The sequence below is a fragment of the Pongo pygmaeus genome, chromosome 21 (assembly GCF_028885625.2).
Source record: "Pongo pygmaeus isolate AG05252 chromosome 21, NHGRI_mPonPyg2-v2.0_pri, whole genome shotgun sequence".
NCBI classification, from domain to species: Eukaryota; Metazoa; Chordata; class Mammalia; order Primates; family Hominidae; genus Pongo; species Pongo pygmaeus.
In genome coordinates this window covers 35826122-35838663 of record NC_072394.2, presented here as the reverse complement: position 1 = coordinate 35838663, position 12542 = coordinate 35826122, and the positions used below count along the sequence as shown (strand labels likewise).

General features: G+C 44.5%; 1 protein-coding gene across 3 annotated transcripts in view; it reads left to right on the top strand.

Moving 5' to 3' along the window:
• The window catches only part of CDK5RAP1 (CDK5 regulatory subunit associated protein 1), a 41194-nt gene that overhangs the window by 605 nt on the left and 28047 nt on the right, over window positions 1-12542 (top strand). For all 3 annotated transcript variants that reach the window (XR_008496084.2, XM_054467082.2, XM_054467083.2), the window contains exons 2-6: window positions 3960-4283; window positions 5935-6038; window positions 6973-7007; window positions 8796-8896; window positions 12131-12341. Coding sequence is in view for 2 of the 3 variants with exons in the window: in XM_054467082.2 (XP_054323057.1) it covers window positions 3960-4283; window positions 5935-6038; window positions 6973-7007; window positions 8796-8896; window positions 12131-12341 (775 nt within the window). In the remaining variant the exon portion in view is untranslated. The remainder of the gene's footprint in view (window positions 1-3959; window positions 4284-5934; window positions 6039-6972; window positions 7008-8795; window positions 8897-12130; window positions 12342-12542) is intronic.

Below are 12542 nucleotides of genomic sequence, written 5' to 3'. Positions count from 1 at the left end.
TTATTGCATTTGATCCCACAGAAGGCTTATGGAGATAGGTGCTATTATCCCCATCTAGAGGCTCCCAGAGTTTAAGACAAGTGCCTAAGGTTTAGCTGGCTTGGCAGCAGTGGGGCAGTTTCTGACTCTAGGGTCCATACTGTGTTTTTTTTTTTTTGTTTGAGATGGAGTCTTGCTCTGTCGCCCAGGCTGGAGTGCAGTGACGCGATCTCGGCTCACTGTAGCCCCTGCCCCGCGAGTTCCAGCGATTCTCCTGCCTCAGCCTCCTGGGTAGCTAGGATTACAGGCGCATACCACCACACCCGGCTAAGTTTTGTATTGTTAGTGGAGTTCATATCTTAACCAGGATGCTCTAATACTCTCGGTGAAAGGGGGTGTGGGCTGTGAATGTGTGAATGTGCAGTTAGTGAACGCCTACTGTATCTCAAGTTGGGTTTTTAATATCTTATTCTTATAACACTTCTGGGGGGGTAGGTGCTGCTTTTATCCTTATTTTACACATGTGGAATTGGCGGCTCAGAGACAGAAATTTGTCTTGCCAAAGGTCACACAGCAATTATGGAGTAGAAAGGAGCGATTTTAAAGCTCACACTTTAAGGCTGTTCTCTGACTCTTGAAACTGGGTTGACATTGCTCCTAAGTGCTAGTAGCAGATGTGGCAGGTGATCTCATTGGAAAGGTGATGGGCCACATCTGCTCTTTACACATGTATAGCAGGGTTCCCCTAACCCTAGGTGGTAGAATGGTACCTGTCCGTGGCCTGTGAGGAACCGGGTTGCACAGCAGGAGGTGAGCAGCAAGCTGGCATTACTGCCTGAGCTCTGCCTCCCGTCAGATTGGCCGCGGCATTAGTTTCTCAGGAACGCAAACCCTATTGTGAACTGTGTGTATGCAAGGGATCTAATTTGTGCATTCCATTTCCTTTTTTTTTTTTTTTTTTTTGAGACAGGGTTGCTCTCTGTTGCCCAGGCTGGAGTGCGGTGGCGCAATCTCAGCATCGCTCTCTCTGTTGCCCAGGCTGGAGTGCGGTGGTGCAATCTCAGCTCACTGCAATCTCTGCCTCCCCGGCTCAAGTGATCCTCCTACCTCAGCTTCCCACGTTGCTGGGATTACAGGCACACACCACAATGGCTGACTAATTTTTTATTTTTTAATTTGTTGTAGAGACAACAAATTAACATGGTCTTGCCATGTTGCCCAGGCTGGTCTCAAATTCCTGAGCTCAAGCAATCCACCTGCCTCGGCCTCCCAAAGTGCTGGGATTATAGATGTGAGCCACCGCACCGGCTCAAGATTGCATGCTCCTTGTGAGAATCTAAATGCCTGAGGTGGAACAGTTTCAACACACCCCTGCTTCCCTGTCTGTGGAAAAATTGTCTTCCATGAAACCAATTCCTAGTACCAAAAAGGTTGGGAACCACTGATGTTTAGCACCTGCCGTGAGGCAGCTACCACAATGGGAGATGGTGAAGGTATAGAAATGAATGATACTTGTTCCCTGCTTGCAGAAACCTGCCAGTTTACTAGGGCTGGCAGAAGTGTCAGTAATAATTAACAGCAAAGTGTGATGAGTCTTGTGATGGAGAGGTAGAAGAGAGCTTTGGGAACCCAGAGGAGGACCCCAGCTAGACTCCGGGGGTGATGGCCAGAGCAGGCTTCCCAGAGGAAGAAAGCTGAAAGTACCGTAGGCCACTAGAGAGAAGATAAATACCAGCCAGAGAACAGCATGTGTAAAATCCTATAAGCTAGTGAAGATTAATACAAAGAAGTGTGGCATGGCTGGAGTGTGGTAGGCCATACGTGTGGGGTCCATTAAAAATATATGGTGATCCTAGAATTCTTCCTTAGTCAGAAAATTAAAAAAAAAAAAAGTAAATAGTATGGCTTCGTCTCCTGTACCTTAGTCACCTAAGTCTTCCTGGGAGGCAACTATTGTTTCTTACGCATTCTAGAGATATTGTATATACCTGCAAATAGGTACCTCAATATTCCCACCCTCTTTCCCCACAGATTCAACAATAGTATAATGTAGGTAGCATGGAGCATTTTGCTTCCTTGCCTTTGTCATGTATAGGTTCAGCCTCACTTTTTTTTATTTTTATTTTTTTTTTGAGATAGGGTCTTACTCTGTCACCCAGGCTGGAGTGCAGTGGTGCGATTATGGCTTACTGCAGCATTGATCTCCTGGGCTCAAGCAATCCTTTCATCTCAACCTCCTGAGTAGCTGGGACTACAGGTGTGCATCACTGTGCTCGGCTATTTTTTGTTATTTTTATAGAGATGGGTCTCACTATGTTACCCAGGCTGGTCTCGAATTCCTGGCTCAAGTGATGTTTTTGTCTCAGCTTCCCAAAATGCTGGGATTACAGGCATGAGCCACTGCACCCGGCCACCAGACTTGGTTTCTAACAGTTGTATCTTGTTCCATTGTATGGATGTACCAGAACTTACTTAACTAGTCCTTTATTGATAACATTTAGATCTTTCCCTTTCCTTTACTATTAGAAACACTGTTGCATTGAATATCTTTTATTTTTATTTTTTGAGACAATCTCACTCTGTTGCCCAGGCTAGAGTGCAGTGGTGTGATCTTGGCTCACTGCAACCTTCTCCTCCTGAGCTCAAGAGATTCTCATGCCTCAGCCTCCCGGGTAGCTCAGAGTACAGGTGTGTGCCACCACATCCAGCTAATTTTTTGTATTTTTAGTAGAGATGAGGTTTCACTGTGTTAGCCAGGCTGGTCTCGAACTCCTGGCCTCAAGTGATCCACCAGCCTCAGCGTCCCAAAGTGCTGGGATTACAGGCGTGAGCCACCGTGCCTAGACTGAATGTCTTTATACATAGGTCTTTTGTATGTGTATAGATTTATCTGCAGGATAAATATGAGTGGAAATGCTTTGTCAGATGGTTTGCACACTTGTAATTTTGATAGAAAGTGGCAAATTGTTCTCTATAAAGGTTGTGTTATTTGCTAAACCAAGTGTGAGAGGGTCTGGGTGGAAAATTTGAAGGTAGTAGTTTGAAACCCTTTTTTTTTTTTTTTTTTTTTTTGGAGACAGAGTTTTGCTCTGTTGTCCAGACTGTAGTGCAGTGGTGCAACCTCGGTTCATAGCAACTTCTGCTTCCTGGATTCAAGCGATTCTCCTGCCTCAGCCTCCTGAGTAGTTGGGACTATAGGTGCTTGCCACCACATCTGGCTAACTTTTGTATTTTTAGTAGAAACGGGGTTTTGCCATGTTGCCCAGGCTGGTCTTGAACTCCTGACCTCAAATGATCCTCCTACCTCGGCCTCCCAAAGTCCTGGGATTACAGGCATAAGTGGCTGCGCCCAGCCAAGACTCTTGAAGGGAAGAAAGAGTCACTGATCAGGCATACAATGCCCTCACATTAGATGCTTTCCTTCTGAAGGAACTCAAAGGAAGATGCCCTCAGACAGTGAGTGGTTTTCACAATATTAAGAGGCAGTGTAGCAAGATGGGTATTGGCACGGGCTTTGCATCCATATGGATTTTTACCTGAGTCCTTGTTTGACTGCTTACTGGCTGTAGGAGCTTAGGTGAGTTTCTCAACCTATCTCTTTCGGAATAGGAACAATAATAGTGTCTGCTTCCTAGGATTGCTGTAAAGATTTAATGAGTTAATACACTTAAAGCCTTGGGAACTGGTCTTGGCACAAGGTGCTATTTTGTCATTTTGTCAGGGCTTTCCATCTCATCTCTACCACTCGTTGTTTTGAAAACACTGCCTGGATTTGCATCTCATCTCTGGCATTCCTTTGTGTGGTCTTGGGCACGTTGCCTCAGTTTTTTTCAACTGTAAAACAGAGGTCATATTATTAGGAGTACCTTCTTCATGGGCTTTTGTGAGGGGTAAATTGATGTATACACTTGAAGTGCTCACAGCAGTGTCCTGTCCATAGTGTTCAATAAATGCTGGTGATGTCTGTCATTCTTTTGCAGACCGTGGGCTGTTTAGTGCCATGCACCCTTTACAGTGTGTCCTCCAAGTGCCGAGGTCTCTGGGGTGGGGACCATTGGCCTCCGTGTCTTGGCTGTCACTGAGGATGTGCAGGGTACACAGCAGTCTCTCTAGTACCATGTGTCCCAGTCCAGAGAGGCAGGAGGATGGAGCTCAGAAGGATTTCAGCTCCAGGCTGGCCACTGGACCGACTTTTCAACATTTTTTAAAAAGTGCCTCAGCTCCTCAGGAGAAGCTGTCTACAGAAGTGGAAGACCCACCTCCCTATCTCACGATGGATGAACTTCTTGGAAGGCAGAGAAAAGGTTGGTTTTACTTCTCTTATTCCTTTGGGCTTCCTGCCTTGCTCCATTCTTTCATTCCTGGCATGATTCTTTTATTACAGACCTGGCTTGGAAGGTTAACAGTGTGGGAAGGCTGTGGGAATCATCAGACTCCACCAAGTAATATTAATATCAAGAAACTCGGCTGGGCACTGTGGCTCATGCCTGTAATCCCAGCACTTTGCGAGGCCAAGATGGGTGGATTGCTTGAGCCCAGGAGTTCAAGAACAGCCTGGGTAACATGGTGAAACACCGTCTCTACAAAAAAATAAAAAATTAGCCAGGTATGATAGCATGCACCTGTAGTCCTAGCTACCCAAGAGGCTGAGGTGGGAGAATCATTTGAGCAAAAGCTGATTATCATTCCGCTCTCAACTTTTAGTTGGAATTTATTGGAGTCTGGAAATAAGACCTGCTGGTGGGGACAGGGGTTGATCTTGGAATATAGTTTGAAGCTGCCAGAATGTGAAATTCATATTCTTACAACTGTGTACAAAATTTGTTTTACTTAATAATATAGCCTTGCTTTCATTTAAGATGAAGTTACTGTAAGAAGATGCCTCATTTTAATTTTGTGACTTTATGTACCCTCTGGCCACTGCTGCTACTTCCAGAGGCTGGAAAACCTCTTTATTTTGAGGAGGAATGTAACATGTGGATTTAAACTTATTTTCCCTTCAGGCTGATGAACACTGTCAGCTAGTCCTTCCTTTTCTTTTCTTCTTTTTTTTTTTTTTTTGAGACTCGCTCTCTCGCCCAGGCTGGAGCACAGTGGTGCGATCTCAGCTCACTGCAACCTTTGCCTCCTGGGTTCAAGTGATTCTCCTGCCTCAGCCTCCTGAGTAGCTGGGATTACAGGTGCATGCCACCACACCTGGCTAATTTTTGTATTTTTAGTGGAGACATGGGTTTCACCATGTTGGCCAGGCTGGTCTCAAACTCCTGACCTCAAGTGATCCGCCCGCCTTGGCCTCCCAAAGTGCTGGGATTACAGGCGTGAGCCACCACGCCTGGCCTAGTCCTTCCTTTTCTAATTGTTTTTATAACTATATTTCCTTGATTCTCAGGTACATGCTTTCCTCATTTAAAAGATAACATGGCTTGTAATTGGTGTGGATATATAATGTGGTATTTTTTGTTTGTTTGTTTGTTTGAGACAAGGTCTCACTCTGTTGCCCAGGCTGAGTGCAGTGGTGTGATCATGGCTCACTGCAGTCTTAGTCTCCTGGGCTCAAGCAATTCTACCTCAGCCTCCTGAGTAGCTGGAACCACAGGCATGTATCACTTGGCTAATTTTTAAATTTTTTATAGAGACAGGGTCTCCCTATGTTGCCCTGGCTGGTCAAACTCCTGGGCTCAAGTAATCCTCCTGTCTCAGTCTCCCAAAGTACTGGGATTTTAGGCATGAACCACTGTGCCCAGCCTAATATGGTATTTCTTTTGTTCTGAAGGTCTATCATTAATTTGGGGGTACATCTGGCAATTCATGTTATCTTAGGATTGAGGCAATAGGGGACTTAGTGGATAACCAGATGCCTCAGATATTTCTAGAGCAGTTGGGAAGGAGACCTTTTGAGACATGAGACCCCTTGTTGTCTGTCTACCGTGGATTTCCCCCAACCTCTCACTGCAGTCTACCTCGAGACCTATGGCTGCCAGATGAATGTGAATGACACAGAGATAGCCTGGTCCATCTTACAGAAGAGTGGCTACCTGCGGACCAGTAACCTCCAAGAGGTACATGCATTTCCTATTTCCTTTGTTTCCTGGACCTGGGCAAGATTCTGCATTTGTGCCAGTTCTTAGGTGTAGTTTCAGGAGTAGGGTGCCCCCTGGTGAGAGAGAGTTCCCTTGGGTGAAGTGTTCACCATGGGACTGAGTTGTACTTTTGTTCCAGCTATTTTTGAAACTTTTATGGTGATGTGCACCTTCAGACGAGGACCTAAGTTAAGAATTGGCTGTGGGGAGGGAAGTTGGAGAGTTACTGTTTAATGAGTACAGAGTTTTAGTTGCAGAAGATGAAAAAGTTATGGAAAATGCATAGTTATGAAATTGCAGATGTTCTTAATGCCACAGGACTGTACCCTTAAAAATGGTTAAAATGTCCAGGTATGGGTCACCATGCCTGTAATCCCAGGACTTTGGGAGGCCAAGGCAGGAGGATTGCTTGAAGACAGGAGTATGAGGCTGCAGTGAGCTGTGGTTATGCTATTGCTCTTCAGCCTGGGCAAATGAGTGAGACTCCCTTCTCTATTAAAAAAAAAAAAGGAAAAAATAGTTAAAGAAAAATAATAGGCTGGGTGCAGTGGCTCATGCCTGTAATCCTAGCACTTTGGGAGGCCAAGGCGGGTGGATCACTTGAGGTCAGGAGTTCGAGACTAGCCTGGCCAACATGGTAAAACCCCATCTCTACTAAAAATACAAAAACTAGCTGGGTGTGGTGGTGGGCACCTGTAATCCCAGGCTGAGGCAGGAGAATTGCTTGAACCGCTTGGGAGGTGGAGGTTGCAGTGAGCCGAGATTGCCCCACTGCACTCCAGCCTGGGAAACAGAGTGAGACTCTGTCTCAAAAAAAAAAAAAGAAAAGGAAAAAAAAATAATAAAGAGCTGTAGGGCAGGAATTGTACAAGGCTAATATCCAAGATTGTAATTTTCCTTTCTCTCCATTCAGGCAGATGTGATTCTCCTTGTCACGTGCTCTATCAGGTGCGAATTTGTTCTTTTCCTAGGAGTGAATGTATTTTATGTAATAAGTCAGAGCTAACAGTGCCTGGCCTGGCTGTCTATGGAGATGAGCCAGTGGCCCCGTGGCAGTAGGACTTGCAGTTTTCCCACAGTGGAGATAGTCTTTATACAACTGGCTGACATCGGCTGAGCATGTACCGTGGTGTCAGGTTCTGAGTGAGTAACATAATGCATTAACAAATTTAATGATTACAACAACCCTGTGTGGTTGGTGCTGTTATAGATGAGGAAACCAAGAATGTGCTGAGCCACTCAGCTCTTCCTGAGCTTTGTTTTGTAACTAATGGCATGTGTTTATAATATAGCTGCCCGGGGTAGGATGTAGTCATAGGCTCGGGGAGAGTTTTGAGTAGAGATGGGTGACTCCCATCAGAGGTGAACGTACCTCCTTTCTCACTTTGTTTCTGTGTTCAAGACATGCTAGTGTTAATGTTTCCATATCTGGCTATACCCTCAATTAATTCATCTGACATTTTTCTTCTGTAGGCCTCTGCTGCTTGACACCGAACTATGTGCTTTGGGTGATTCAGAAATGAACCCTTCTTCCATGGCCTGGCTTTAAGGAGCCTAGTCTGATATGGGAACTAAGATAGATGAACAAATAGCTCCAACATCTGGCAGAAAATGCTAGTTCAAAAAAAATCAAACAATGAGGCTGGGTATAGTGGGTCACACCTATAATCCCAGCACTCTTGGAGGCCGAGGTGGGAGGGTCACTTGAGTCCAGGAGTTCAAGGCTGCAGTGAACTATTCAAGACTAGCCTGGGCACAAAAAAGCCCTGTATCTACAAAGAAAAATAAAAGATAAATTGCTGGCCAGGCACGGTTGCTCACACCTGTAATCCCAGCACTTTGGGAGGTCAGAGTGGGCCTATCATGAGGTCAGGAGTTCAAGACCAGCCTGGCCAACATAGTGAAACCCCGTCTCTACTAAAAATACAAAAATTAGCCAGGCGTGGTGGTGCACGCCTGTAATCCCAGCTACTCAGGAGGCTGAGGCAGGATAATTGCTTGAACCAGGGAGTTGGAGGTTGCAGTGAGCCAAGATTGCGCTGTTGCACTCCAGCCTGGTGACAAAGCAAGACTCCATCTCAAAAAAAAAAAAATAAATAAATAAAAGGAGAAATTGCTAAGTACAGGGAAAAATCTAGTTAAAGTAGAAGGGCATTAGGATCTGGAATCATAAAAAAAAAAAGTTGAAGGGCAGTTAAAGGGAGGACAAACTCTCCAACAGAGGAGAACTGGAAGGCCTTGTGAAGTAGATTGTTTTTGAGTTTGGCTTAAAGGCTTGTCAGGATTTGAAGATGTGTAGGAAGGATGTCATTTTAGGAAAGGTAAATTATAGCAAGTGTTACTTCTTCAGGTGGCCCCCTACCTACCTTCCCCAAGTCTAAATGGTAGATACACATTTCAGGCAGGACTGTCTAATCTTTTGACTTCCTGGGCCACATTGGAAGAAGAAGAATTGTCTTGGGCTACACATAAGATACACTAACACTAATAATAGCTGATGAGTTAAAAAAAAAAAAATTGCAAAAAAAAAATCTCATAATGTTTTACAAAAGTTTATGAATTTGTGTTGGGCTGCATTCAAAGCCATCCTGGCTGCATGCGGCCCGTGGGCTGCAGGTTGGAAAAGCTTGATTTAAAGGGTTGAAGGTGGTTTTTATTTTCTTCCCACTGTCCTACTCTCTTGGATTCCTCTGTGGTTTATTTTTGGTTCAGTCTTGCCTCTTTTGATCTCTGTAGGGAGAAGGCTGAGCAGACCATCTGGAACCGTTTACATCAGCTTAAAGCCTTGAAGACAAGGCGGCCCCGCTCCCGGGTTCCTCTGAGGATTGGAATTCTAGGTATCTGGTAATTTGCACATTTTGTCAGCTTTGAAACTTGGACTCTATGTGGCTTTATTTGCTAGTGTTTCCTTTAGAGGCTGGATTCCCAGTGTCTGAAGAAATCTTATATATCCCATGCGATTCTTGTACTTACTGCCAGAGGTGACAGGATTAAATGAGATAAAGTTCATGAAAGGGCTTTCCATAGTTCCTTGAAGTAATAGGTGCTCAGAAAGTGGTATATGCTGCCTAGAGTCTAATGTGGCTCATGGTAGCACAGAGTTATGGATAGAGTTGGAATCTGAAGGGACAGCATGAATTTCTTTTTTTTTCTTTGAGATGGAGTTTCGCTCTTGTTGTCCAGGCTGGAGTGCAATGGCGGGATCTTGGCTCACTGCAACTTCTGCCTCCTGGATGCAAGTGATTCTCCTGCCTCAGCCTCCCGAGTAGCTGGGATTACAGGCTTGCACCACCATGCCTGGCTAATTTTGTATTTTTAGTAGAGACGGGTTTCTCCATGTTGGTCAGGCTGGTCTCGAACTCCTGACCTCAGGTGATCCGCCTGCCTCGGCCTCCCAAAGTGTTGGGATTACAGGCGTGAGCCACCGTGCCTGGCCTGACAGCACGAGTTTCTAATGTGGGTACCTTTCATTCTGACTCCTGAAGCAAGCTCAAGTGAAGATTTAGGTCTGCCTCACCAATATGGTAACCACTAGCCACATGTAGCTATTTAAATTTACCTATAATTAAGTAAAATTTAAAATTCATTTCTTTAGTTCCATTAGCCACATTTCAACTTCTCAGTTGCCACACATGACCACATGACTAGGGGCTACCAGTTTGTACAGCACAATTATTTTTCCATCCAGCACACTCTGTCATCCTTTTTTTTTTTTTTTTTTTTTTTTTTTTTAACAGTCTCACGCTGTTGCCCAGACTGGAGTGGCATGATCATGGCTCATTGCAGCCTCCAACTCCTGGGCTCAAATGATCCTCTCACCTCAGCCTCCTGGGTAGCTAGGTCTACAGGTGTGTACAACCACACTTAGCTAATTTTTTGACCTTTTGTAGAAACAGGGTCTTGCTATATTGCCCAGGCTGGTCTTGAACTTCTGGGCTGAAGTGTGATCCTCTTGCCTCAATCTCCCAGAGTGCTGGGATTATAGGTGTGAGCCACTGCACCAGGCCTATCATCTTATTAGAAAGTTATGTTGGGCAGTTCTGATCTATATGACTGGAGACATTTCAAAAATAAATATTCTCTACCCTCTTCTGTCTCAGAATTTAGTTAATATATTTAACATTATGGAAAAACAGACTATCTCCATTGTGGAATAGTTAAATTAATCTCTCCTAACGATGGGTCCACACACAGATGGAGCATATTTAGTTATCAGATCCATGTAGTAATTGACGCAGGAGGATGGAAGGGTCAGCTGAAATGTTCTGTTCCATTTCAGTTCCTTCACTGTAGAAGCCTCAGGGTGTATATCTACTAAGAATTTCAGAAATCCCAAGAATAATTTAAAAAACTGTAGTAAAATATATATGAAATTACCATTTTAATCCTTTTTAATAGTATATTTCTATGGCACTAAGTATATTCACATTGTTTTGCACCCATCACCACCATCTATCTGCAGGACTTTTTTCTCTTCCCAAACTGAGACTACATATCCATTGAACACATGCTCCCCATTCCTCCTTCCCTCAGCCCCTGGCAGTCACCATTCTACTTTCTGTTTATGAATCTGACTACTCTAGATACCTCATGTAAGTGGAACCATACAATTTTGTCTTTTTTGTGACTGTCTTATTTGGCTTATCATAATGTCCTCAGGGTTCATGAGGTTACCTGTTGTAGCGTGTGTCAGAAATTCCTTCTTCTTTTTTTTTTTTTTTTTGGTGACAGGGTCTCAGTTTGTCGCCCAGGCTGGAGTGCAGTGGCGTGATCATGGCTCACTGCAGCCTCAAACTCCCAGGCTCAAGCAGTCCTCCTGCCTCAGCCTTCTGAGTAGCTGGGACTGCAGGCACGTGCCACGAGGACTGACTAATTTTTTTATTTTTTGTAGAGTTGTGGGTCTCACTGTGTTGCCAAGGCTGATCCTGAACTCCTGGGCTCAAGTGATCCACCCTCCTTGGCCTCCCAAAATGCTGGGATTACAGGTGTGAGCCATAGCACCTGGCCAGAATTTCCTTCCTTTATAAGGCTGAGTAATACTCCATTGTGAAAAAAAAAACAAAATTCCATTGTGTATATGTAGTACATTTTGTTTGTTCATTGAAAAATTATTTATTTATTTAACTGGCTTTGCGTAGATGCAAATATCTCTTCATTCATTAATAGACACTTGGGTTGCTTGCACCTTTTGGCTATTGTGGATAATAGTGCTATGAACATGGGCATACAAACAAGAATAGCCGTTAAATGTTTTCAAAGGGTATTTGTAATAAAGTGGACTTTAAGATATTATAACTTTAATAACATAATTTTTTTAGGATATGGAAGATAACAGCATAAATGGCTCACTCATTTCTTATAGGTTTTAGCAAGTATTATAGGCTAGAAGAGAGGGAAAGGGTTCAAGTGTAGTTGTGGGTAAGTAAGTTCCAGACACAAAATACTTTTTATTTCAGCACTAAGTAATTTTCAGTTGAAAGAAGACATGGTTCATGTCTTGAAAGGTTTGTGGGTGGTGGTTTAATTTTTTTTTTTTTTTTTTGAGACGGAGTTTCGCCCTTGTTGCCCAGGCTGGAGTACAATGGTGCGATCTTGGCCCACCGCAACCTCTGGCTCCTGGGTTCAAGCGATTCTCCTGCCCCTCAGCCTCCCGAGTAGCTGAGATTACAGGCATGTGCCACCATGCCTGGGTAATTTTGTATTTTTAGTAGAGACGGGGTTTCTCTATGTTGGTCAGGCTGAACTCTCAACCTCAGGTGATCCGCCTGCCTCGGCCTCCCAAAGTGAGGGGATTACAGCCATGAGCCACCGCACCTGGCTGGTGGTTTAATGTTTTTCTGAGCATTTAATTGAATTGCTCTGGAACCGTTTTCTGTGGTTTTCTTATATAGGGAGATGCAGGCTCCAGTGCGATGGGAGTGTTGGTTAAATTTGAAGGATGATACTCAATTCTTAGAGAAGTTTTCTGTGCCCTGGTCTTTAATCCCAGCTAGGGATAAAGTGGAATAAGAAGAAGCCATTAAACACCAGGTGAATTTGGGGAAAGGTGCTTGTTTCTTTTTCCCTTCCAGGCTGCATGGCTGAGAGGTTGAAGGAGGAGATTCTCAACAGAGAGAAAATGGTAGATATTTTGGCTGGTCCTGATGCCTACCGGGACCTTCCCCGGCTGCTGGCTGTTGCTGAGTCGGGCCAGCAAGCTGCCAACGTGCTGCTCTCTCTGGACGAGACCTATGCTGATGTCATGCCAGTCCAGACAAGCGCCAGTGCCACGTCTGCCTTTGTGTGAGTCACTGCCTAAGAGATAGGGAATAAGCCTCTTCTTTCTTTCACACTTTTTTTTTTTTTTTTGAGACAGGGTCTTACTCTTGTCACCCAGGCTGGAGTGCAGTGTCATGATCAGGGCTCACTGCAGCCTTGACCTCCTGGGCTCTTGCTTTAGTCCCCCAAGTGGCTGGGACTACAGGTGTGCACCACCACACCCAG